The 27,942-nt window shown below is 34.8% G+C and overlaps 1 protein-coding gene across 2 annotated transcripts in view; it reads left to right on the top strand.

Annotated features, from left to right (window-relative positions):
• The window catches only part of LOC131159776 (probable mannitol dehydrogenase 1), a 29,726-nt gene extending 22,344 nt beyond the window's left edge, over positions 1–7,382 (top strand). For both annotated transcript variants that reach the window (XM_058114942.1, XM_058114943.1), the window contains 3 exons: positions 5,684–6,197; positions 6,381–6,534; positions 7,043–7,382. In XM_058114942.1, coding sequence (XP_057970925.1) covers positions 5,684–6,197; positions 6,381–6,534; positions 7,043–7,242 — 868 coding nt within the window. In that variant the 3' untranslated portion in view covers positions 7,243–7,382. The remainder of the gene's footprint in view (positions 1–5,683; positions 6,198–6,380; positions 6,535–7,042) is intronic.
• Positions 7,383–27,942: the final 20,560 nt, after the last annotated feature.

Here is a 27,942-nt window from a genome sequence, read left to right as displayed (position 1 = left end):
TGAAGGCTAATATGGTTCTTAGTGGGTTTCTAAGATGTAAAAAAGTAGTAGTGATTATCAATCCATCTCATTCACATACATTCCCTAAATTTACACACTAATTACATATCAAAAGCTCATTCTATTTACAATCGCACAAACAGGAAGCAAATTGACACAATCAGTAGATATAACTTCCCATCATTGCACACAAATAAACAAGCAAATGAACAAGAAGCAGAGAGAAAACAACAGATGAAAAGAGAGCTAAAACTTTGTTAGGCACAGTACCAATATAATTTGTCCATATATGACTGCAGCCATTGTTTAGCTATGTCCAAAATCTGGCATTTGGTTTGCCTTAAATTTGGTGGTCAGTTGTGCCATAATTTCATTGGGGGCTATTGAATTTTATTTTATTTATTTATTTATTAATTATTATTATTATTATTATTATTATTATTATTATTATTATATGGAGAAGAGGATGAAATTGCTTTGGATGTATTTGTTAAGATTTGATTAAAATGAATGACCTAACTTGAAGGTAGGTCTCACCCTCTATTTATAATACAAATTAAATACATTATAATGACAATAATACCCTTATAACTCTCACTAATTAACAGACTAACAGACTTCATAATAATACTAAAAGACATACATAACCTCGAACACTCCCCTTCAAGCTGGAGCATAAAATTCATATGCTCCTAGTTTGTTACAAATGAATGTAACTCGAGCACCCCCCAACGCTTTGGTAAGAAAATTAGTAAGCTGCATATCCGACTTCATATAAGTGGTAGTAATGAGCTTTTGCACAAGTTTCTCTTGAAAAAAGTGACAATCAACTTCAATGTGCTTCGTCCGCTCATGAAATTCCGGATTGGAAGCAATATAAAGAGTAGCTTGATTGTCACACTTCAACTTCATAAGTTGAGAGTGAGAAATACCCAATTCTTCCAACATGTTCTTCAACTAGACAAGTTCACAAGCAGTATGAGCCATAGCTTTATATTCTAATTTAGCACTTGACCTTGCCACCATAGTTTGTTTCATACTCTTCCAAGAAATGAAATTACCACCAACCAAGATAAAGTACTCAGTTGTGGATTGCCGGTGGGAAGGCGATCCAACCCAATCTGCATATGTATATTCTTGGATCTAAGTGTGACCTTGATCACGATATAAAAGGCCTCTCCCGGGTGCACTTTTGAGATATCTCAAGATGCAAATTATTGCATCCTAATGATTTTTCCTCAGAGAATTCTCTAGATATTGACTCACAACACTTGTTGCAAAAGATATATATTAGGCCGAGTGACTGTGAGATAATTCAACTTTCCAACAAGTCTCTGGTATTGTCCAGGATTAGGTAGCAAATCACCCATATCCAGCACTGACTTGCTGTTAGGATCCATAGGTGTATCAACTAGTTTAGATCCCTACAATCCAGTTTCATCCAATAGATCAAGAATATACTACCTTTGTGAAAAAAATAGTTCCAACACGAGGCCTAGAAACTTCTATAACCAAGAAGTATTTCAATGGTCCAAATATTTGGTTCTAAAACTTAGTATGTATAAAAAGTTTGAGACTTTGAATACCTTTATCATCATCACCTGTAATAACAATATCATCCATATGAACAACAAGAAGGATCCTACTCGATGAAGTATGACGATAAAACACAGAATGATCCACAACACATCGTCGAAGACCAAACTCAAGTGCTACAACATTGTTTTAAACAATATAGAGCCTTCTTGAGCCAACATACTAAGCCTGACTCCCCGTGAGCAAAAAACCTAGGTGGTTGCTCCATATAAACTTCCTCCTCGAGGTCACCATGCAAGAAGACATTTTTCACATCAAACTAATGCAGAGGCCAGTGACAAGTTGTAGCCAAGGAGATGAACATGCGTACTGATGTTAGTTTGGCAATCAAAGAAAACGTATTAGAATAATCTAGATCATACACCACTTGAGTGTATCCCGAAGTAATAAGATGAGCCTTTAGATGAGCCACAGAACCATCAAGGTTGACTTTCATTGTGTAAACTTAGCGACAACCAACCACAGTCTTGTTAGGAGGAAGAGGTACCAAGTCCCAAGTACCATTGTCATGTAAAGCATTCATCTCTTGAACCATAGCATCCCTCCACTCAGAATGGGCTAAGGCTTCCGAAACAAATTTAGGAAGGGTAGTAGATGATAGTACAGTAACAAAACAATAATAGGAGGGTGATAAGGAGTTGTAATAAACATAGTTGGAAATGAGATGTTGAGTACATGTGCGTTCACCTTTCCAAACAGCAATAAGAGGATCAACAACATGGGGAGTAAGATCATCAGATGAGGAAACCAAAGGTGTGGTAATAGAAGTTAGAGGGTACTCTCTTCTTTGGAGCCGCCATCGTGAATACACCTGCAAATTAGGATGATCAAGATGATGAGAAGGACTCGAACTAGATGGAGACTCATATGGTTGGTTGGGCAAGGAAAACAAAGTTAAATATGGAAGATTAGGCAAAGGAAGAGACTCATTGAGTTCACAAGTACTTAGTGAGTGGGTGTATTAAGTTGTAAACTCAAAAATGGTAACATCAGTAGAAACAAAGAAGCGATATAGCACAGGACTATAACAACGATATCCCCTTTGAGTATATTTTAGAAAGACACATTTTATACCACACAGATCTGACTTATCCACCCCAAGATTTAGTTGATGAACAAAGGACACACACCCAAATATATGAGGAGGGAGAGAAAATAAAAGTGAATTAGGAAAGAGAATGGAGTAGGGGATTTTACCACTAAGAATTGAGGATGACATTTTGTTTATCAGATAACAAGGAGTAACTATAACATCACTCAAAAACACTTTAGGCACATGCATTTGATGAAGTAAGGTGTGAGTGATTTCAAGATGATGTTTATTTTTCCTATTTGCAACCCCATTTTGTTGAGGAGTGTGAGCATATAATGATTGATGAAAAATAAAAAATTGAGTCGTATAAGTAGTGAATTGTGCATTGAAATACTCTTTAGCAATATCACTTCGAAGTATTCGAATTGGCAAGCCAAGTTGAGCCTTTATTTCAGAACTAAAGATACAGAGTAAATGAAATAACTCAGAACGATCTTTTATTAAATATAATGAAGTCATTCCTGAATAATCATACACAAAGGTTACAAAGTACTGAAAACCCAACTTGGACACAACCCTAGTAAGACCCCAAACATTAGAATGAACTCACATGAAAGGGTTTGTGGCATGTTTATTGACTCGAGAAGCGAAAGGAACACGATGGTGCTTTCTTAACTGACTAGACTCAAAATCAAGACTAGACACAAAACTCAAACTAGGAACAAGACATTTTAACTTTTCCAATGAAGGGTGAGCAAGGCAACAGTGAATTTGGAAAGGTGTAGCAGCAGCAGTGCAGACGGTAGAAGGAGATAGTGACTCAAAGTAATAGAGTCCACTAGCTTCACGCTTTTTGCCAATTGCCTTCCTCGTCTTCAAATCCTGAATGACCATAGAAACAGGGAAGAATGTTACTGAACAGTTCATGGATTTAGTAATTTTTCTAATAGAATATAAAATCGAAGGAAGAGAAATAGAAGAAGTAGGATTTATAGTCCCAATTCCCTTGACTGCGGTGGTGGTCCCATCAGGAAGAGTAACACAATGTAAATTTGCCAGATATTGAAAAGTGGAGAAGAAGTTAGGTATACTTGTGATATGATTAGTGGTAGCAGAGTCTATGATCCAAGGACTAGGATGAGAAGTACTGGATGACAGGCATACTATGTGATTACTTGTTTGGGCAAGAGATGCAATGGGAAGAGAAGCTTGTTGTGACACTTGATACTGATGGAACTTGGAATACTCTTCCTCTGACATGGTTATAGTACGTTTTCCCCCCTTTAGACCCCCAAGGTGAGGGGTCGATGGTGGTTGCATGACTGGCCCCAAAGGCGTGAAGTCAATGGTGGCTGTATTGGCAACACGTGATGGTCTGCCATGGTGATCCCAACATTGCCCAATAGTATGATTACTTCATTTACAATGAGTGCACTTACGGGGAGTACCTTTGCCTCGTCCTTCTCTACCACTACGACCACTCGAACCACCTCGATAACTTTTGCGGTTGTTTGGTAGGGAACTAGAATTAGCCTGTGTAGCAAAGGCTAACCTCTCGGAGCTAGATGCAAGAGCAGGAGAATGCATGAAAAAGGAAGCACGAAGGACATGAGAATAAACATCGACAAATGATGGCAGCTCGACACTACTAAGTATCTAGGACCGGACTACCTCAAACTCAGGTTTCAAGCCTGCTAGAACATGAAGAACTATCATTTGCTCCCACTACTTCTACATCTCACAAACGTTAGCAGTTATAGGTTGCGCAACATTAAGCTCCTCATGATTACGCTTCATCTCTCCAAAATAATTTGCGATACTCCTATCTCCGTGTTGCAATTGAAAGTACTTCTGGGATGAATCATACATACGTGTAATGTTGCTAGAGTATAGAAGTTTGGCATAATCCCAAGTCTCCTTGCATGTATCTAGATGCATACACATCCGTGCAATCTGTGGCTCCATTAGATTCCATAAGAGGGAAACAATTAAGGAATCTTCTTGAACCCACACGTCTTTTCTCATCTCATCAGAAGGATTATGTTGGAACAAGTGGTTAGATTTCCATAATCCTACTAAATAAATTAGAACAGCTTTAGATCATTGAACATAGTCCTTTGTATCCAACTTTTGAGTCGTTATTTGTGGCAGTGATGTAGGAAGCAGATTTTTGGGATTCATAGATTCCATCCCAACACTCACAGGTTAGTAGTCACACCAAAACAAGAAGAACAATCAAAACTAATCGGGACAATCACAAACTATGTGAAGCACTAACACAACCATGGATGAGGTGAACGACTCACTGATGGATATAGCATTGCCACAGCCTCACAACTGAACATACGAACAATGCCACGACTCCAAAAAACTCAAAGAAACCTTGACAAACCCTGAACAAAGATTAACGGAATACCGCAAGTGCATGGTCGAAAAGGTTGAATTTTTGAGCAAAACACAGGCCTAACAACTTCAAAATATAGCCTAGGGAAGGAATCAGAGCATGGCAAAGGGAAAAAAAAAAGAGAGAAAAAAGTGGCCGGAACTTCACTCACTCACAGGCACATGGGGGCTCCTCTGGCACTAGGATTTGTGGGGTTAGGCTTCAGAGGGTTTTGTTTATGGTGTATGATTTGTTTTGTGAAATAATATGGGATGGAGGTGGATCTCGGAAGGACAGCCATGGGAATGGTGTTTTACGGCGACGATTGAGGGGAATAGGGTTTTGGTTGGATTATGCTCTGTTGCCATGTTAAGATTTGATTAAAATGAATGACCTAACTTGAAGAGAGGTCTCTACCTCTATCTATAATACAAATTAAATACATTCTAATGACAATAATACCCTAACTCTTGCTAATTAACATACTAACACAATAATAAAAATACTAAAAGACATAAATAACCTCTAACAGTATTAATGGCTCATAATTCAGCAACTAGTTTTAGTGGATTTAGTGTGTGATGGTGGCTTGAGTTTGAATCCCTGTTTATAACCATTAGTTCATATGGAAGGAATCTTTGTTGATTGTATTTGCTCCTATTCTTATGCAGACATGAAATTGTTGGTGTTGTGACTAAAACTGGGAGTACTGTAGCAAATTTCAAAGCAGGTGACCGAGTTGGTGTTGGGGTCCTTGTGGGTTCTTGCAGGACATGTGAATGCTGTCAACAGAACTTGGAGAGTTACTGCCCCAATGCGATTTACACTTACGACTCCTATTGTCATGATGGGCTGAAGACTTACGGTGGTTATTCTGATTTTGTGGTTGTTGACCAGCATTATGTGCTCCACTTTCCTGATAATCTACCCTTTGCTGGAGGTGCACCACTATTGTGTGCTGGGATCAGTGTGTATAGCCCTATGAAATATTATGGAATTACTGAGCCCGGCAAGCATTTAGGTGTGGCTGGACTAGGTGGGCTTGGTCATCTAGCCGTGAAGTTTGGCAAGGCCTTTGGGTTGAAAGTTACTGTCATCAGTTCCTCCCGGCACAAGGAAGATGAAGCAATCAACAGACTCGGTGCTGATTCTTTCCTGGTTACCAGTGATCCTGCAAATATGAAGGTATAATTAGCTCAATACAATGAAGTAGATGGATTAGAGCTCTTAGCAAATTCGAGTTTGGTAGCTTGACGTATTTTTCTAGCTTGGCTTGTATGGCGATTTGTCAAATGTAGCTTTTAGGCACAGGTCTTATTAATTATGCTGCTTTTTAAGCAATGTTCTTTTGTTGGTGCTACCTTATAGTCAGCTCTGGGTACCATGGACTACATCATTGACACAATATCTGCAGTGCATCCCCTGGCTCCATTTCTTGGTCTACTGAAGCTGAATGGAAAATTGGTCACGGTGGGTTTGCCTGAGAAGCCTCTAGATCTGCCTATCTTCTCTTTAGTGTCAGGTAAGTGACATAGCTATTATGCCATGGACTTTTGGTCTGATTTATGGCAAGTTTAAAACATAATGAGGATCTACTGTTGGGTAATATTTCAATAAACTTTTGGACCTCAGTGTTTTTGCCTGAAACTTGCCCTCTACTTTTAGTATTGGTTAGCCACTGACCACAGAAGAAAATTACAATTTGAGTTTTCTTTCCAGTATGTTTCGATCACATCCATGTTTTGGCTTTAAACATCTTTTTTATTTTTTTCACTGCTTAAAATTATAATAGAAATCTAGAAAGCTGCATGATCACAAACCCAAACTATTTCCAGCTGCCAGGTTATGAAGGCTAGGACATTATTCCTACACCTTAGGCAGTTTGTGCCCTTTGGGTTCATTATAGTGCATTTCTTAAATTTGCAAGGGACATAAAAAGAATCTTAGTAATTTGGAAGGTTTCTGCATTGGCTAAAGCTTGATCAGAGGCTGCCTTTGTAATTGATTAATCAGTTGTGTCACATTTACAGGGCGAAAGCTTGTTGGAGGGAGTGACACCGGGGGGATTAAAGAGACGCAGGAGATGCTGGACTTCTGTGCAGAACACAATATTGCTGCAGAAGTCGAGCTCATTCAGATGGATTACATCAATACTGCTTTTGAACGGCTTATGAAGTCTGATGTCAAGTATCGGTTTGTGATTGATGTAGCAAACTCATTGCAACAGTAGGCACGGCATGGAAATGAGATTCCCCTAGATGCCATTGCTTCTCTTATTTCTAGGCCCTCATGGAAAAAAATAATTTATTTCACTTGATCCTGTTATGGAGGTTTATGAACAGTAATGAAATTTGCAGTGTGTCTCAAAAATTCTGTGTGGAGGCTGCTCCTTTGATTAATTTGTGAACGCATGCTGTCTCACTTGGCTTCCTTGCTTTAGTTATGCAAAACTCACTGCCCCTGCTTACCCACTCTCCCTTGGCACCCTAACCAAGCTCTGCACTTTACAACCCCTTCTTCTTCTTCTTCTCTCTCTCTCTCTCTCTCTCTCTCTCTCTCATAGGAACAATGCTCTAAAACACAAAACATGCACAAGAAAAGCAATCCAACATACCTCTTTGAGTGTTTTGTTGAAAATAAACTTGTTTTCCTTGGTTTACTACTGGTCACTATTCATTCAAGATATTGCAATGTTGGAATCACATTCCGCTATCCAACAATCTACATATTGTGCATGTGTAAACATTATGGTTTATGTAGAATTGGAACTCATTATTTTTCTAGCAGGAATCCGTGTAATACAGGCTGTTCGTAAAAAATGTAGTTTATATTAGTTAATAATTCTAACAATTATGAATAAAATGCAATCCTTTAATCTTATTTAATTTTGACGTGTAAAATGTTGGCAAGAATTTTCTTGCTAGCAAGGCCTTGCGCATCGTCATTTTTACGATTTAACAATTAGCAAAGGAGAATTGATCCAACTCATAATATTTTAAACAACATTAACAAAAAATAAAATAAAAATTAACATTGGTATGATTGAACTTAGAAAATATTTAATTAACGTTAATTTGAATTTAAAACATAATTAGTTAACATTAATATGATTGAGTTCAGATTAGGGGTGAGAATAATAATCACATGTGGTTAAAAATAATTAATTAGCATTAATTGAATTTAATATATATATTAATATAAAAATATGTATAAAATTCCTAAAAATTTGTAATCCACAAAATATTCTTACCATTTTTAACCATCATGTACTTGTAAAACTAAAGAGAGTAAAATTATAATAATTTCTTTCTTTATGATAATATTTTGTATATTTTTAAAATTATTATTTAAATCACATTTTTTATTTGATTCAAGGGAAAAAAAATATAAGTATTTATTTAATTAGGTTTTTAATTTATTTTTAATTTTAAAAATATTAAGTGAATAGGCTACAAATTTTCAATTTTTAGTTTTTGTTTATGATATTTAGTTTTCATTTTTTTGTTTTGGTTTTTATATTCTTTGATAGAGATATCTAACGACCCCTCATCTCAAACAACCCCTTAGTATTTTTGTTTCTGATTTAGCTAGCATGTTTAAATAAACGCACACAAAAAATTAACCTCCCCGAGGTTTAGCCAAAAAATGCTAACCTCCTCTAAGATTTCTAAAATTTTATAAACTTCTCATAATATTTGATTTTTGAGATACTCATATCCTTCAAAGACTTATCATTTTTACTAAATATAAGGACAGACCTTTGTCTTTTTGACAAATACGTAAGGAAGGTATGTGAAAATTTTAAAGTCTAAAGGGGGGGCTCTAACATGTTTGAAACTTGGGAGGGTCTGTTTTTGTCAAATCTTTGAAGAGCACTAACTAATAAATGTAATTTAGATTTATGAAATGTAGTTCATCATCATGTTCAGTGTTCTTGATAAAGTCACATGTTAAAGATGAGGACCGAATTGGAGATGTAGCCAATGAGGAGCGGAGCTGAAGAAGTGCAGTCTAAGCTCTTACATGTAATGCATGCTGTGCTGTTCAGCCACTTAATTCCCGAGGGCAATCATAGCAAGTAGGCCGGCCAGCCGCCCAATGCAGACCGTAATTCGTCCTCATCATATATGAGAGGTCATCGTCAAATGCAGATACATACAGTTCTCTCGCAGAGGCCGGGAGATTGATGGCTGTGGCTGGCGGGGCTGTAGAGGCCTTTCCACAGCCGCCCAAATGTTATTTGCTGCTGACTTCGAATGCCAACTTCTTTTCGTAGGTGGTGGGGAACTTCATCATTTGTAAAGTTAGTGCTTCATTCCTTTTCAACATGAAGAAAATCCATCACATGATATGTTTCTTTGATGCATGAGATATATATATATATATATATATATATATATATATATATATATATATATATCTAATCTCATAATTAATTAAAATATTAATTTAAAGCAATGTTAATTTGGTGCATGATATATATATATATATATCTTAATCTTTGATCATCTTAATGCACATGCATTATATATATATATATATATATATATATATATATATATATATATGTAGCTCGTAATCTCTGATCACCTTAATGCACATGTATTAGGCCTTAACTAATTACCTATTACAAAATTAAAATGATGCATAGTTGTGAAACAACCAAAAAAATCGACTGTTATCATTTTCATTTTATATTAATCATTTATTTTGCGGACTAGCCAATTGATTCTTAAACTTAGTTGAGCAAGCCACCAAAAAAATGTTCATGTTGTAAATTGATCCGATGTTCGTTCATCCATATTTTTTGAAAAATTATTTATAAATGCTGCATGTGATAAGTTGAAGGATTTGAATATGAAGGAAGTGATTTCTTCAACAGCTTCATCTAGTATTAAATTATCAAAATATAATGCTTATAGAAATTGTTAAGAGGCATATCCAATAACAATACATCATTTTGAATGCTACAAGAAATTAAAAAATATTTTCATTACTGATTTTAGCGATAGTCCCAAAAATATGTCACTAAATGTATTAGCAATGAGCAATATACCATTGCAATTTGTCACCAAAATATCTTTGAAAAATTTAAAAAAAATCTTTTTGTGATGGTAAATATTGTTTTTGATCGTTGGTATGTACCTATGGATATATTGAGCAATTAATTTTGTACCGATGTCATAAGTTACAAAAATTTAATGACTGCCATAGAAAATTGATGCGAGTAAATTTATACAATTTCTTTTAACTCTTTTTCAACTCAATGGGAGAAGTACTAGACTTAAGCTTCAAATTGGATAGGGTTAGTCTATTTTTAACCCGTTTTTATTTTACTTTTTCTAAAACTTTGAACCTCTTTAAGTATAAATTTTTAAGAAATTTGATTAATAACATCGTAATAAACTTGTTAGCAATGAAATAAGCAACACATTTAGACTTTTAGCAATAATTTCATGTTCTGTTGCTAAGATCCATTGCTAAAATTCATTTTTCTTATACTGAACCTTAATTTTAATATAAATATTTTGTACTAACTATCAATGAACCATGTAACAATGACACATAATGAACAACTTTTCAACTACGTATCATTGGATCTTTGGTATTCCATATTTTCTTATGAAGAACCTAAAACCTCATTGTACAATTCACTAGACATTTTTTACTTTATACATGTCATTTTACCCCCTCAAAAAAAGTTTATTTCATTGCATGCATTGACAAAATTTAATTGGTTGTTTATTCTCAGTTGGTCTATTCCTTATCTTAGGCTCCTAGCTAATCTTCTTGTAGCTCTCTCAATATATATAAACATTTCATAAGTTTGAACCTTTCAATATAAATATTTCATACTCGATCAAACCATTGACCAACTACTAGGGTTATAGAACAAATAACTAACACTACCTTTTCAACTCCGTACAATTAGTGCTTTAATATTTCGTCACACATCATTATTTTTGAAGAATCTAAAGTCTTGTTTTATAATAGTTTTATTTTGTAAAAATGCTTTACACACGTCATCTTTTTTCTTAAGAGTTTATGCTACCACCTCGTGGGTTGTCTAATTTTTATTGGTGTTTTACTTAGACACACACACACACACACTCTCTCTCTCTCTCTCTCTCTCTCTCTCTCTCTCTCTCTCTCTCTCTCTCTCTCTCTCTCTCTCTCTCTCTCTCTCTCAAGATGTGAAATGATACACATAGTGGTAAGTCACCATATGTTTTCTTCATCATCATCATCATTGTTGACCTTATAGGTCACACCCAGTTTTGATAATGACAAATACTGGTAATTGATGGCTATCAAATTTGTGTGCAGGATCATACTAACCGGATTATATCGATGGCATGCGACAACTTGAAGAAAATTAAAGACCCCGACATATTTGTTTATTGTAATTTATATGTATCCTTTTGGATTTGTAATAGTAAATAGGAAATGACCTGTGATAATTAATGCATTGCATGCATGATATGGATAAAAACTCAGTGATGACCATAGACTGACCATAGGGGGCCACAAAACCTTAGGGATCACGGTCGACCGACGCCAAATTTTTTAAGGTATATGCTCAAAAGACCTAGACTGACCTTAGGACTCCCTATACTTCATAACAATATGCTTTATAGTCTTAACATTAATCATCATATGAATAGGAAAAATTTTATAAGAGAAAAAAGACCGAAATGCCCAAGGATGGCATGTTCGGTCGACCGAACTCAATTATACTGAGATCTTTGGTCGATCGAACCCTAATTGGGTCAACATGTTGACCGCTCAATTGACTGACAAGAAGTATATAAGCAAAACTTGGTCAATCGAACCTCCCTGGGTCAACAAGTTGACCACTCAGTTGACTGACCAATATTATATGGGCAACGCCTTGGTCGACCGAACCCCCATGTAGGAAATGCCAACCGCCCGGTCGATCGAACCTCATAGTTCAAACTGACACGATCGACCGAACCGTGCGAATTTGGAAAATCGCCTTTGAAACCTTCAAGATGGTCGACCATACTTGTAGTTCAATTTTTCCACAGTCGACCGAACTAGGACACTCGGTCAACTAAACCTCAAGTTCGGTTGACCAAATCTCTTGGGTTGGCAAATTTTTTACCGTAGTTAAATCGGGTTATTTTTTATTAAACATTATTAATCTTTTTCAAAAATACCCCTTGTGTCCCAAATGGCTATATTTTCCCCCATGTCTATCTATTTGAGCTCGTTTGCTTAATTAGTGGGTGATTAGCACATTGATTAAGCAAAAAATCCTTTGATTTTTTCCAAACCGATTTCTCAAGCACAAAGCTTATACACTCTTATACTATTTCCCTTTTTCTAATCCAAACCTTGTGAGAGTACCTTGAGGAAATATACTCCATTTCCATTGGCTTGAAACTCTTATTTATTCTTTGTTGTGTGATTTTTGGATTGAGAGTTGAGATAAAGTTTTCCACCGATTTAACTTAATAAATCTGGTATGTGGGAAACTTTGTAGCTTGTTCTTTGCACTTACATTACAAGACACCTAAAGCTTAGATTTTTTGTGTGCGCAAAAATATTTTTCCTAAGCTTATTTTCAAACATCCCTTGTGCTAGTATCTTGAGAAAATGTTTTTAGAGATTATTTGATTTCATTTGTTGGATATCTTTGAAACCCTACGCATGATTGAGATATTGTGATTGATTGTTTCAAATATTGTTTGAAAAATACACTTATTGCTTTGATTGCCTATTGACGTTAGTAAGAGTGTAGTTGGACACATTTGACACTGAGCTTAGAATTCTTATCTTGTTGATGTGGAATAATTATACTGTGCTATATTGTGGTACATAGTTTGCTTAGTTGAGAAGTATATTTTCGTGTACGCAAATTTCATTTTCGTTGTATTCCAGGTGTGGGTTTGAAGAGGGAGACTAACCCTATTGAATAGTCCCGGATTGGATTAAACTCGGTTAGGAACGTTAGGTGTACCATTTTGGTAAGGTATAAGTTGAGGTCAGCCCCACAAATTGACCTGGTTATAACCAGTGCCGCTTCACTCGTGAAGTGAGCTTATAGTGGAATCCTTGTGCTGGTAAGCCAAGGCTGGGACGTAGGCACTTTGGCCGAACCTCAATAACATTTCTAATGTGTGCTTTTAATTTTCACATTTTAAATTCCAGCACATGAATCTTTGTATTTTAGTCTTATAATCCCGAATTGGCTTAGATCCGGTTAGGAAAGTTATGTACACCATTTTGGTAAGGTATAAGTTGAGGTCAGCCCCACTAATTGGCCTAGTTGTAACCAGTGTTGCTCCACCTGTTAAGTGAGCTTATAGTGGAATCCTTGTGCTGGTGAGCTAAGGCGGGGACGTAGGCACTTTGACTGAACCTCGATAATATTTCTAATGTGTGCTTTTAATTTACGCATTTTAAATTCTAGCACTTGAATGTTCGTATTTTTCTTATAGAATGATTGGGTTTATAATTGCATAGACAGACCCTAAATTGAGTAATACTGTTGCTAGATTAGTTGAACCTTGGAGAGAAATTTTAAATATCCAATTCATCTCCCCTTTTGGGAATACACCAAAGTTAACAATTAGTATCAGAGCCTTGTAGTATTGACTTAAACATTTTTGCTAAAAGATTGAGATGACTCACATTGGTGTATCCCCACTTGGAGAGGGACGATTACCTTCTAGTCCTCCATTATTTTGTGGTGTTGATTACACCGCCTAGAAAATTAGAATGAGCATTTTTGTAAAATCTATGAATTGGAGGGCCTGACATGTGATTGATAAATGAATTTGTATGCTAGTAGAAAATGATATTAACTTGATGCATGCAAATTCATATGCCAAGGATTTACTATATTGTGCTTTAGATACTAATATTTTTCATGAGATTATGGCATATAGTAGTGCACAGGAGATCGGGGTTGAGCTGGATAAGAGATATGGAGAGATCCAAGAAAAGGAGGTAAATCATGAGCTAGTAATCAGCGATGAGGAATATGATTTTCACTCTACCTCGATTGATGATTTTTATGCTAAATGTTGTGTTGTGTCTCATGCTAAATCATCTGTTAATAATACTGTCAATGATGTATGCGATGATTCCTGTGAAAAGTATTGCAGCATATCGTATGATGAATCATCTAATAATCTTTGTGGTAGTCTTGTTGAACAAGCATGCAATGATTCATATAATTACTATGATATATCTTATGATGAATCATGTGATGAACTAAATGTTAAAAGCATGCCCTCATATAGAGAACTCGAAAAGGCTTCATTTAAATTTCATAACTTTCTAGTTAGATTATCTAAGCAGGAAATTGTAGTGAAAAATAAAATAAAAATTGGCAAAACAATCAAAAATTTGAAAAATTATCATGCCATCTTAGAAAAGAAAAAGATTGTGAAGGTATTGAAAATCATCTTTTTAGAAAGAAAGATTGAAGATAATTCTGAAATGATTTTCAAATCCAAAGATGGGAAGTATAGTTCAAACAAACTCTTAAGAGTTAAAAAGAAAAAAATTTTCAAAAAGGATTCATCCTTCAAATCCCATAAGCATCCTTATGCCTCATCAAGCAAAAAGATTTTAAATAAGCATAATTCTTCACATATATACAAAATATGCTTACTTCATGAAAGAAAAGGGCACGTGTGGTTTAATTGTCTACTTAGAAGTGCTAGAGGCCTGGAAAAGGAAATGAAAACAAGGCAAACCCTGTAGGATCTAAGGAAGATCGGATTCCAATAGAAATTGTATAAATATTTTAATCTTCCCTTAGTTCCTATGTTTAGGGGTTGTGATGACTGTAGGCTTAGAAGTGGTTTGTGCTTAAAATGAAAATTCTTAGTATATCTATACACTTTTTCCATACTAAGAATCATAAGATTAGGAAGCCAATTCAAAAATTGAATAAAATCCACTTCCAAATGGACTAGGCATCTTTGTTAGGTAAATATTTCCAAATGCTTAACCCATGCTTAAATATAATACTTTAAGTTAGGCCACTATTGTCCATTGCACAAAATTGAGTGTTAGGGTTCCATCCTATATCATATATCACTATACCCTAAACTCATTTTTGAATATGAAAAGCCTAAACCACAATCAAGTCATCATTCTAGGCTTAAAGAACTATTGACCATAAATGACCAACATATATTAAGTGCTTTTCACAAGACATCATTGAAATCAAATTAAAGGCATCCACTAGGGGATTGTTCTTTTTGAGTTCAAAATACAAATCCTTTGATTCTGGTTCATCTCCTCCATAGGAAAAGCTTTACCACATCATGATCACATTTGGTAAAGATCCATTCTCTCATTGGTTTTTATCCTTACTCCAAAATAGTGATCATATCTAAAGGATACTTTCCATTCTTCAAAGAGCATCGTTCTTCAAACTATATACTCCTAAATGCTCTTTATCTAAATAGCTAGGAGTTACCTTCCAACTCGTTTATACTATATAATGTCCTGCTTCACCTAAATACTCTTCTAAACTTAATGATAATCTTATTATCCAAGAGTATTTATTCTCTACAACTCAAACAAAGCTCTCAATTTTAAAATTAAATCATTTAAAGCTTCATATCCTTTGATTGTGTTGAATGACTAAAGCGGTTGCCTAGGTCCTAATCTTGATGAATGCGTGTATTTCAAAGTGACTTACGCACATGTAGTTATCATTCAAAGCCATTCGAACTTGTGTCTCTCTATAATTTTGAAGATCATAAGAAATGAGGTAGTTATAGGCTTTGTACATTAAAAGAATATTGATTGTGACTTTTTGATCTGTTAAAGCCTATGCATTCAAAGTCAAGTTTAAATCATTAAAAAAAAAAAAACTTATAACTCTTGGCTAAAGAATTAAAAAATGAAAAAGGCATTAAATGAGTTGAGTGCATTACTCAGGGGGAGCTTTTATTCTTCATGATTATATAAATTGAAATGCTCTCTTGATATCATACCTATTATGCTCATATGCCTTTATGAAATCAACATTGCAAAATTACTATCCATAACATACTGATTGGTTAAAATTCCTTTGATGGATAGTTTGTATCTTTTCTTAGCACTAACTACTACTGAGCTATACTAAATATCTTGAGTTTATGATACTAGATTGCATGCTTGTATTTAAATCCTCTTGCATGACAGATGTAATTGATGAGAATTGCATGCTGGTAGTGGATATAGGCTTTTGTGTTCCTTGAACTGAATTATAAACTGCTTGATTGAACCTATCAAGTGTAGGTTTTATGGGAAAATGTCCAATTTACAGACGGCATTCTGCTGAAATTTTGACATGAATTTTCCCAAACTAAAACCTTGTAGAAAGATGATTATGTTAAAATTAATGTTAAAATATTTTTGAAAAGATGAGTGAAAATCAATTGAATAATTAAATTTCATCTTAACGTAATCATCAAACATTTAGAAAGGCTTAGATCCATACTTATAGGAAACACATAAATGACCCATGTGCATTACTTTCGTCTACTGAAATGTTGAGACTCTTATGATATCCTTGATCATAATATCATGCACTTGAAGTTCTATGATTTGATATGGAATGTTCATGGGTCATTACTTTTAAAGTATGCCTTAATATAAAATTTTCTGATGCATCAATGGTCTATATAGGGACAACTACACTGATAAGGTGATAAATATAGTTGTTTTTAAAGATTTAAATTGATGGCTTATACTATTAGGCATAATGAAATAATTTTCTATCTAGTATAAGCAACTTAGTGTATTTAAGTAATAATTCAAATTGATAGGGGGAGCATCTAAACATAAATTCCCATATTGTTTTGCTCACGAACATTTTTCGGTTTCGATCTATTGTGAATTCACTGTGGCATGTGCTTAAATGAAATGATCTTTTTGAAAATTTTAAGTTGATATATAATTCCTCGCCACACGTTCTTTGTGTTTGCCATATGATCTTGAATGCGATTATTAAAACTTTAGGATCATTATGGTTATATTTTCTGGTTATATTTCAGTTTGTGTGCTTGATTAAAAAACCAGAAAAATGTTACTTACTTGCATGATCTTTAATTTTTTTTTTGTAAGCAACCCCTAGTACTTTAAGCTAACATCATAAGGGGGATATATATTTGTATATATACATATATATATTTATTTATTTATTGTAATACTTCATGGTAAGAACTAATTTCAAAACGAATTTTTTCTTTCTTACCTTATTATTATTATACACATATATGGTTTTAAAGTTGCATAACTGGTTCAGTAACTACACATAAAGATGCATGCGAACTAGTTAGACTGTGTTTATGCTCAAATCCATTCTTTGTACATCGTATGTCTTTAAATTCAAATTTTCTGTGGGTCTTATGAAATGCTTAAATCACAATGGTTTGAGGATATTTTCTGGTTTAACTACGTTTTTCATGTCATTTGAATATTTTAATAACCAGTTATATTGTTTCTGTGCGTAATTGCTATATTTCATACTTTTTCATTCATTGTGTATTGTATGATTATATTATTTTTTTAGATGCTGAAAGTAATAAGTCTTAATCATATTGAATTGTTTGAGCTGGTAGTTGTGGATATTGTAAATTTGAAACTCAATCAGGTCATTTCTATAAAGGTATTTTTGGGGAAAAAATGTTTTGTTTTCAAACGACATGTTGCCGAATTTTCTAAAAACCTTTTCCTAAACATATCTTGTATTTAGATGATTAATACTCAATGTCTATGCCTATGTGCTTTATGTTTATCATGGCCCTTTTTGCTGTTGCCAAAAGGGGGAGAAATTGGGTACTTAAAAAATGTTTGCATTTATAAACCTTTAACATTATGCATATTTCTAGGGGGAGCCTTTCAAGGCTATTCCCACTTTTTGCATTGTGCATTTGTCATCATAAAAAAAGGAGAGAATGTTGACCTTATAGATTACACCCGATTTTGATGATGACAAATACTCGTAATTGATGGCTATTAAGTTTGTGTGCAGGATCATACTAATCAGATTATATTGATGGCATGCGACAAATTGAAGAAAATTGAAGACCCCAACTTATTTGTTTATTGTAATTTATATTTATCATTTTGGGTCTGTAATAGTAAATAGGAAATGGTCTGTAATAATTAATGCATTGCATGCATGATATGGATAAAAGTTCAGTGATGACCATAGACTGACCATAGCGGGCCACAGAACCTTAGGGATCACAGTTGACTGACGCCGAATTTTTTAGGGTATATGCTCAAAAGACCTAGACTAACCTTAGGACTCCCTATACTTCATAACAATATGCCATATAGTCTTAACATCAATCATTATATGAATAGGAAAAATTTTATAAGAGAAAAAGGACCGAAATGCCCAAGGATGGCATGTTCGGTCGACCGAACTTAGTTATACTGAGATCCTCGGTTGACCGAACCGCAACCAGGTCAACATGTTGACCGCTTGGTCAACTGACTAGAAGTATATAGGCAAGACCTAGTCGACACCTCCCTAGGTCAACAAGTTGATCACTCGGTCGACCGGCCAATATTATATGGGCAACACCTTGGTCGGCTGAACTCCCACATGGGAAATGCCAACCGACCAGTTGACCAAACCTTGTAGTTCAAATTGACCCAATCGTTCAAACCGTGCGAAATTGGAAAATCGCCTTTGAAATCCTCAAGATGGTCGACCATACTTACAATTCAATTTTTCACGATTGATCGAATTGGGACACTCGGTCAACCAAACTTCAAGTCCGGTCGATTGAACCTCTCGGGTTGGCAAATTTTTTACCGTAGTTAAACCGGGTTATTTTTTATTAAAAATGATTAATCTTTTTCAAAAATACCCATTGTGTACCCAATGACTATATTTTCCCCCATGTCTATATATATGAGCTCATTTGCTCAATTAGTGGGTGATTAGCACATTGATTAAGAAAAAATCCTTTGATTTTTTCCAAGCCTATTTCTCAAGCACAAAGCCTATACACTCTCATACTACTTCCCTTTTGCTAATGCAAACCTTGTGAGAGTACCTTGAGGAATTATACTCCATTTCCATTGGCTTGAAGCTCTCATTATATTCTTTGTTGTGTGATTTTTGGATTGAGAGTTGAGCTAAAGTTTTCCACCGGTTTAACTTAATAAATCTGGTGTGTGGGAAACTTTGTAGCTTGTGGGTCTTTACACTCACATTGCAAGACACCTAAAGCTTAGATTTTCTATGTGTGCAAAAATATTTTTCCTATGCTTATTTTCAAACATCTATTGTGCTAGTATCTTGAGAAAATGTTTTCAGAGATTGTTTGATTTCATTTGTTAGATATCTTTGAAACCCTATGTGTGATTGAGATATTGTGATTGATTGTTTCAAAGATTGTTTGAAAAATACACTCATGGCTTTGATTACCTATTGACGTTAGTAAGAGTGTAGTTGGACACATTTGACATTGAGCTTATAATTCCTATCTTGCTGATGTGCACTGATCATACTGTGCTATATTGTGGTACATAGTCTGCTTAGTTGACAAACATATTTATGCTATGCAAATTTCATATTTATTGTATTCTAGGCGTGCGCTTGAAGAGGGAGACTAGCCCTGTTGAATAGTCTTGTATTGGCTTAGATTCAGTTAGGAAAACTAGGAGCACGATCCTGGTAAGGCGCAGGTTGAGGTCAACCCCACTAATTGACCTGATTGTAACTGGTGCTGCTTTACCTATGAGGTGAACTTGTAGTGGAATCCTTGTGCTGGTGAGCCAAGGTGGGGACGTAGGCACTTTCGCCAAACCTCGATAACATTTCTTGTGCGTGCTTTTAATTTCCACATTTTAAATTCTAGCACATGAATGTTTGTATTTTACTATTGTGAATGATTGGGTTTATAATTGCATAGACATACCCTAAGTTGAGTAATATTGTTGCTAGATTAGTTGAATCTGAGAGAGAAATTTTAAATACCCAATTCACCCCCACTCTTGGAAATGCACCAAAGTTAACAATCATCATCATCATCATCTTATTATTATTATTATTATTATTATTATTATTATTATTATTATTATTATTATTATTATTATTATTATTATTATTATTATTATTATTATTATTATCCCAAGGAAGGACACTTGAAGAAACAAGAATACCCTGAAGACTTGTAATTTATAATTGTATATTTTAATGTCTATAATATGGGTCATTAATAGTAACCTAGCCATGGTTTGTATGTTTCTTACCTGCACATTATGCATACAGGATATATCGTAAGCTCAATAAGACCATAGCAAGACCCTAGGTTCCAACACTCACACACACATAACATATAATATATAGGTGTGTTGAAACTGTGCTTAATTTGAACAATTCTAAGCAACTTGAGAGTGCTCGGGCGACCAAACCTTTGGAGTACAAAACTCCTTGGGTGCCCGAATGTTGACAAGTCAAAATGTTGATTAGGCTCTCGGGCGACCGACCCTTAAATGCACACACCATCCACGGGCGCCTGAACCCCTCAAAAAAGACAACTCACTAACTTAGGTGACCAATCATTTTAGTACAAAAAGGACCCTGGGTGACCGAACCCATGAATTTGGGTCACCGAATATTGGTCCAGGCACCCGAAGTCACGAAGCTTCGCTACTGACTTTGATTCGGGCTGCCAAAGCTCTATCTGGGCGACCGAACTGCATTGAACACCTTTTTAGCATGTGTCTGGATGGGTGACCGAGCTTAAGTTCAGCCACCCGAACCCCAACCGATTAAAATTATTTTAACCATGGTAAAACAGGGTTAATTTGGGCTAATTGCATTTTAATCATTTGGGACTTTTTTAATTATTCCCATTATATCCCAAGCGGTTATATTTTTACCCCTGACTATAAATATGAGTTCATTTGCAAGATTAGAGAGCGATTAGCAAAGTGATTAGTCAAAAATTCCTCTCTCTTGAAAGTTCACCCTTTGCCCAAATACTCTCAAACTTGCATCCTTTTGATAAAATATGAGATTGTGAGAGTTCTTTTTGTATAAAGTGTGATTGTTATTCTGTGCTAATACTCCCACTTGTTTGTGTGTTTGATATAACTTCTTTGGGAGCTTAGTTTAGGTTTATCCCACGGATTTTTCTATTATAAATCTTGGGTGGGATTAAACCAAGGAAGCTTTGGATATTTGCATTTTGTTGCAAGTGTCCAATAGATTTGTTTTTGGTGTGCAAAGATTTTTCAAACAAGCAAATATTTCCAAACTAGTATTGTGCATATTACATTGAGGAAAATTCTTTTAAGCTAGGTTGATTATCTGACTTGTATACTTGGAATATTAATTTGTTATAGAAATATCTTGTTTAGATTCCAAGCCATTGCTTGTGTTGAATACTCTTGAGCATCATACTAATTATACTGTGTTGAGTATTGATTGAACAAAACTTGCATCATTATTCTTACACTATATCCATGCTATTGGTGTGTATGTAAACGTGCGTATTTGGGTACATTTTTGCTTTATGTGAAAACACTATTTCTATACCAACTGATTGTAAAATCTGAGTGTTTCCAGGCGTGGCCTGAGGGGGCGGTAATCTTGCCTAGTAAGGATTGGTTGTAAAGGTTAAGGTCAGCGCTATGTTAATTTACCTGGTTTGTTATGGGTGCTGCTCCACTTTTTAAGTGAGCAACTATAGTGGTAATTTTTGTACTTGTTAGCCAAGGCAGGGATGTGGGTAATTGGACAAACCTTGATAACATTTCTGTGTGTCACTCTTATCTTACTACTTTCCAGTGCATGTGCTGTTAATTAAATTGCTTTATTTAATTTCTAGTATAATTACATTTCTTGCCCTAAATTGACCATAGGATTGTGAATATACTGGTGTTAGGAGATTGAACTAGGACTTAAATCTTAAAAATACCAATTCACCCCCCCTCTTGGGATCATGGTAAAGCTAACAATTGGTATCAGAGTCACGTAGCATAGACTAACTATTATTTTGGAAAAGATCACATTTGGCTCATAGCTCCATTACCCCTTTCCTTGAGGGACCATCTTCCACATGACCTCCTATTTTCAGTGGTGTTAATTACACCTTTTGGAAACAGAGGATGTGCATCTACCTTCAAAATACTGATTGGAAGATGTGGAGGATTGTCTTTAAGGGAAATTATGTCCCTATGAAAACTGAGAGTGCTACTAGAGTTGCTAAGACTGAGGATGAATATGATGATGATGATATGAAAGTTGTTAGTCCAAATGCCACTGCTGTGAATATTTTGTACTGTAGTCTTGATGTAAATGAATTTAACAGAATTATGGCATGCTCCACTGCAAAAGAAATATGGGATAAATTAGAGGTCACATATGAGGGTACTAGATGTCGCGACGTCCCGGGAGCGCGGGTGCCCTGGGCGGCGAAATTAAAAATCAGTTTTAATATTTTCATGGAAAAATCATGGAAAAGGTCGGAGTCGCCACTAACCTTTAGTGTGGTTAGAACACGTGATTACTACCCCGTTAGGGGTAGAATCGGTGTATGTTACCAGAGTTAGGCTCGGGAGTTCGGTTACGCGAGGGGAAGGTACAAGCACCCCCTACGCGCCCGTTCTTACGAACGGTACCTAATTAATTTGAAACTATCCCTAAGTTAATCTAATAAATCTTTAAATTACTCCTTTTTGTGAATTTATAAATACCTATGAAAAATAAATAAATAAATAAATATATACATATATATTCCCTCAGAGCTTAGGGTACGTAATGCCCGAAGGCTCATACCCTCGCAATAAAATCATAGGGATAAAAAATTGAAAATAATTTACAAAATACACTCCCAAAATTTTGGAAATCTTCTAGAGTTTTTTTTTAAGTATTAAAATACTAGTTGGGAGGTTTTAATATATGGTAATAGAGTAATAAGCAACTCACAATTACTAAAATATCATGCATGTCAAAATAAGTAATTAGATACCATATTACTATATATATATATTAATATACTAAGGATACTATAATAAATCTCATCACATGTAAACATAATAGAAATACTATAATGCTATCACCATATATATCAAAAGGGTAAAAATACCATATAGGCTTAGATCCTAAAAATTCTAAAAATACCATAAACAAAATGAATTAATCAAAGCCCTAATATATTATAACAATAATACACTACTTGTAACAATAACACAACCAATATGTATATATGTATATATGTATCATAGCACATAATTACAAATGATAAATGCCACTAGAATAATAAGGTCTATACATCACAATGTTAATAACAATATAAGCCCTATATAACTTTAATCTGATCCTAAACAATAATATCCAATAATAGGGAAGAAATCAAACCCCAAAAAGGAAATCAATGTATAACAATATGGAAACAATAGATACACATGTATGATAATATAGAAATAATCAAACTATGGAAATCAATACGTGATTAAATGGAAACTCTATAAATCCAAATAAGGAAACCCTAAAAATGAATATGAAATTTAATACATACCCTAAATATAACAAAAGTATAAACTTGAAGATTAAAACGAATTTTAATTGTAACATTTCTACAACAATAATAATGTTCATTAAATAATATGCACAACCAAAATACAAACTAACAAATTTTAAGATCCCTACAACAATGGGAACAAATCAATTAATATTTACAATAAAAATATATATATATATATATATATATATAGACATGGGTATTAAATATGAAAACAATTAAAAATATAGACATGGCTATATATATATATATATATATATATATATATATATATATATATATATACTATCTACAATATAACAATAATAAGGGTAATTCATAACAATAAATAATAATTATTGAACAAAAAACTACCATGCAATATAAGTACAATAATAATGCTACACACAACGATATAATATAAATACTAACATAATAATAATATTGTTAGATAATAATATCATAGTAACACACAAATAATACCATAATATTGCTAATAATAATATACAGAAAATAAAAATATTTAATATGATCAATATGAAAGAAAATATATACCTATACCTATTAACACTAACAGTAATATATATATATATATATATATATGTATATGTATATATATGCATAATATAAAAGAAAATATATATATAGACATATGGACACTAACAGTAGTATATATGTATATTTATGTGTGCTGTGTGTGCGAGAGTGTGTGTGTGGCAGAAACAGGAGGCAAGGTGGCTCATAGAGGGACTCGCCAGGGAGGTCTGCAGAGGGGGGGGGGGGGTGCTCGGATAGCCGCTGGCAGGCTGGGTGGCCTCGTTCGATGTGTTCGTCGGAGCAGCCTGTGTCTTGTCTCGTGGTGGGGAGGCTCGCCGGAGCAAGGATGGAAGGCGACGGCGAGTGAAGCTCCAACCGTGGGGGAAAAGGAGCTGTGTGAAGCTTCTGTGCGGCTGGTGCGGCGACGCCAACGTTGCGGGAGAGTTCAGATGATCAGATGTTTGGAGGCGAAGCGGCGACAGGAATCCACAAAGCAGCGAGCGAGCTATAGGCAACGGGTCAACAACGACAATGGCGATGTTGTCTGCGAGTCTGATAGGTTTTGGATCTGCCAAAGTTCACTGCGACAACGGTGGTTGATAGCGATGAAGAGCTTACTCGAGAATGGTAGTGAGGGAATGAGAGAGAGAGAGAAGAAAGGTTAGGTTTTTTTTTTTTGGTTTTGGTTCCTGGCAGTGCTGTGCGCAGCCCTTGGCTGTATTGTGCAGTGCCCCCTCCTCCCGTCTTGTGTAGCCTTCTCTTCTTATAAAATTTTTTTTGAAAACCCTAAAAACATTTCCTTTTTTGGATTTTATTTTTCTTTTTTCTTTTTTTTTATGCTCTTATTCTTATGGTAATAACACATATAGAAATAATAATAATAATAATAATAATAATAATAATAATAATAATAATAATAATAATAATAATAATAATAATAATAATAATAACAATAATTATAGTAATAACATCAATAAGGTAATAATAGTAATAAATAATAATTATAATAATAATACTACTAGTAAATAATAACAAATAATTATAGTAAAAAATAAAAATGAAGATAAAATAATAATATTAATAAAAATAAAACACTATTATTAAAAGTAATAAATAATAATAATAATAATGATAACATTACTAAAAATAATAAAAAAAAAATAATAATTATACTAATAATAATAATAATAGTAATAAATATAAAAACAATAAAATAAATGAAAAATAAAAGTAATTATAGTAAAGTAAAAATAAAATAAAGATAATAAACGTACTAGTAATAATAATAAAAATGAAAAATAATAATAATAATGATAATAAAAATACAAACAAAGTAATAGTAAAGTACTAATAATATATGAAAATAATAATAATAATAATAATAATAATAATAATAATAATAATAATAATAATAAGAGAATTAAGAGGGGACCCCTTGTTTTATTTGGCTAGGGCAAAAATAGGGTGTCTACAGCTGCCCCTCTTTGTAGGCTTAGTTGCTTCAATGTAACAGTAGGAACTCTCCTACGTTTTTGTAGCAACAAGCCTGCAAAGATAAAAGACACCTATTTTAGCCAAGCCATTCAACTCTCTATCGCTTTTCAAGTTAATCAAGAGTTGTTTATTTCTGCCAACCAGAGACGATTCGCACTGAATGTAAGAATCCAGGTTGAGGTACACAGGGATGGCTTGCTGCGAATGTAAGAATCCGAACCGTAGGGACACGATGATCCAGCCAGGGGACATAATGATGGCTTGCTTTGAATGTAAGAATCCGAGCCTTAGGGACACGATGATCCAGCCATGGGACACAATGATGGCTTGCTTCGAATGTAAGAATTCGAGCCGTAGGGACACGATGATCCAACCATGGGACACAATGATGGCTTGCTTCGAATGTAAGAATCCGAGCCGTAGGGACACGATGATCCAGCCATGGGACACAATGATGGCTTGCTTCGAATGTAAGAATCTGAGCCGTAGGGACACGATGATCCAGCCATGGAACACAAAGATGGCTTGCTTCGAATGTAAGAATCCAAGCCGTAGGGACACGATGATCCAGCCATAGGACACAATGATGGCTTGCTTCGAATGTAAGAATCCGAACCGTAGGGACACGATGATCCAGCCATGGGACACAGTGATGGCTTGCTTCGAATGTAAGAATCCGAGCCGTAGGGACACGATGATCCAGCCATAGGATATAATGATGGCTTGCTTCGAATGTAAGAATCCGAGCCATAGGGACACGATGATCTAGCCATGGGACACAATGATGGCTTGCTTCGAATGTAAGAATCCAAGCCGTAGGGACACGATGATCCAGCCATCTCAACCAGTAGCAAGGTGTGCAAGCAAAGTTTGGAAAGTTGTTACTCTATTTGGAAAATGCACTTGGGGTAAAGTCTGAATGTCAATGAATGAATCCCCTATCTTTGGGATTTGTTGCCCCAATTCAAAATAAATCAACGTGTGTCTGGGGTCAACTTGCCCTAATTTTCCAAGTAAATCAATGTGTGCTTAGGGTTAGTTACCCCAATACAACTAAAATTTCTCCATCAAGGATGTCAAATAATCATTTGAAAGCTCAAGACAAGTGTGAAAGGTGCTCTATTGTTGCTTGTGATGCTAGAATGCAATGATATGCTGCTATATGTATGCATGTTGCTAACTTATAATGCAGTGATATGTTGCAATTAATATGCATGTTACTAACTTGTGATTATATGTATGCATTTTTATTTTTTGTGTAATGTATGAAACGCACAATGGCGATGCATAAAATGTATGGTAATGCGTGAAATGCATGACAATGCATAAGATGCATGGTAATACATGAAATGCATGACAATGCATGTAATGCAGGGCGATGCATAAGATGTATGGTAATACATGAAATGTAGGTAATGTATGCAATGAATGACAATGCATGAAATGCAGGCAATGCATGAATTGCATGGCAACGCATGAAATTTAAGTGATGCATGAAATACATGGCAATACATAAGATGTATGGTAATGCATGAAATGTATGATAATGCGTGAAATGCATGACAATGCATGAGATGCATGGTAATACATGAAATGCATGACAATGCGTGAGATGTGTGGTAATGTGTGAAATATAGGTTAATGCATGGCAATGCATAAGATGTATGGTAATGCATGGAATGCATGGCAATATATGAAATCTAGGTAATGCATGAAATGTATGACAATGCATGAAATTTGGGGTAATGCATGACAATGCATGAATCTTTTCTCCCAATGCACTTGTGGTCAATGACCTCATCTTTGGTCTCCACATGAAACTCGCCATATTTGAATGGATCTGTAACTGATCTTGGCTTAATCTTCTTTATTCATCCAGTCATGAAAGTGATCGACTCAGCTCAAAAATCGCAAAATCTGCCCCAGTTGAATGGACCTACAACTGATCTTGACTCTGATTTCCTATTCCAATCCGATCAGAAAGTGCTTGAATGGGACCTACTGAGACTCAACTCGGAATTTGCCCCAGTTAAATTCATCTGCCACCGATCTTGACTCTATTGTTGGATTCCTTTTGAACTTGACATAACATTTGCTGCTCTTTCTCTACAAGGATCTTCTTTATAGAAATTTCTGGTGATTCTGAAACTCTTTGACTATCCATCCTCTTTTAATGCTCTAAAGAATAAGAAGGGTTCCTCTTTTTTTTTTTTTTTAGGAACGAGGAATGATTATGCAACTATGACATCAATTTGCTAAATCAAAAGGCCATCCGCACAAAATAAATGTTTTACCATGTTTCAATGCTATCATAGGGAAAAATTCATACCAGTATTCAAAAGTCATGTAACGTTAATTTCCCAACCTAGATGACTGTCCTTCTCGTCAACTGC

Source organism: Malania oleifera, chromosome 7, assembly GCF_029873635.1.
Source record: "Malania oleifera isolate guangnan ecotype guangnan chromosome 7, ASM2987363v1, whole genome shotgun sequence".
NCBI lineage: Eukaryota > Viridiplantae > Streptophyta > Magnoliopsida > Santalales > Ximeniaceae > Malania > Malania oleifera.
The sequence above is the reverse complement of the archived record's forward strand: the minus strand, read 5'-3'. Positions and strand labels throughout refer to the sequence as shown.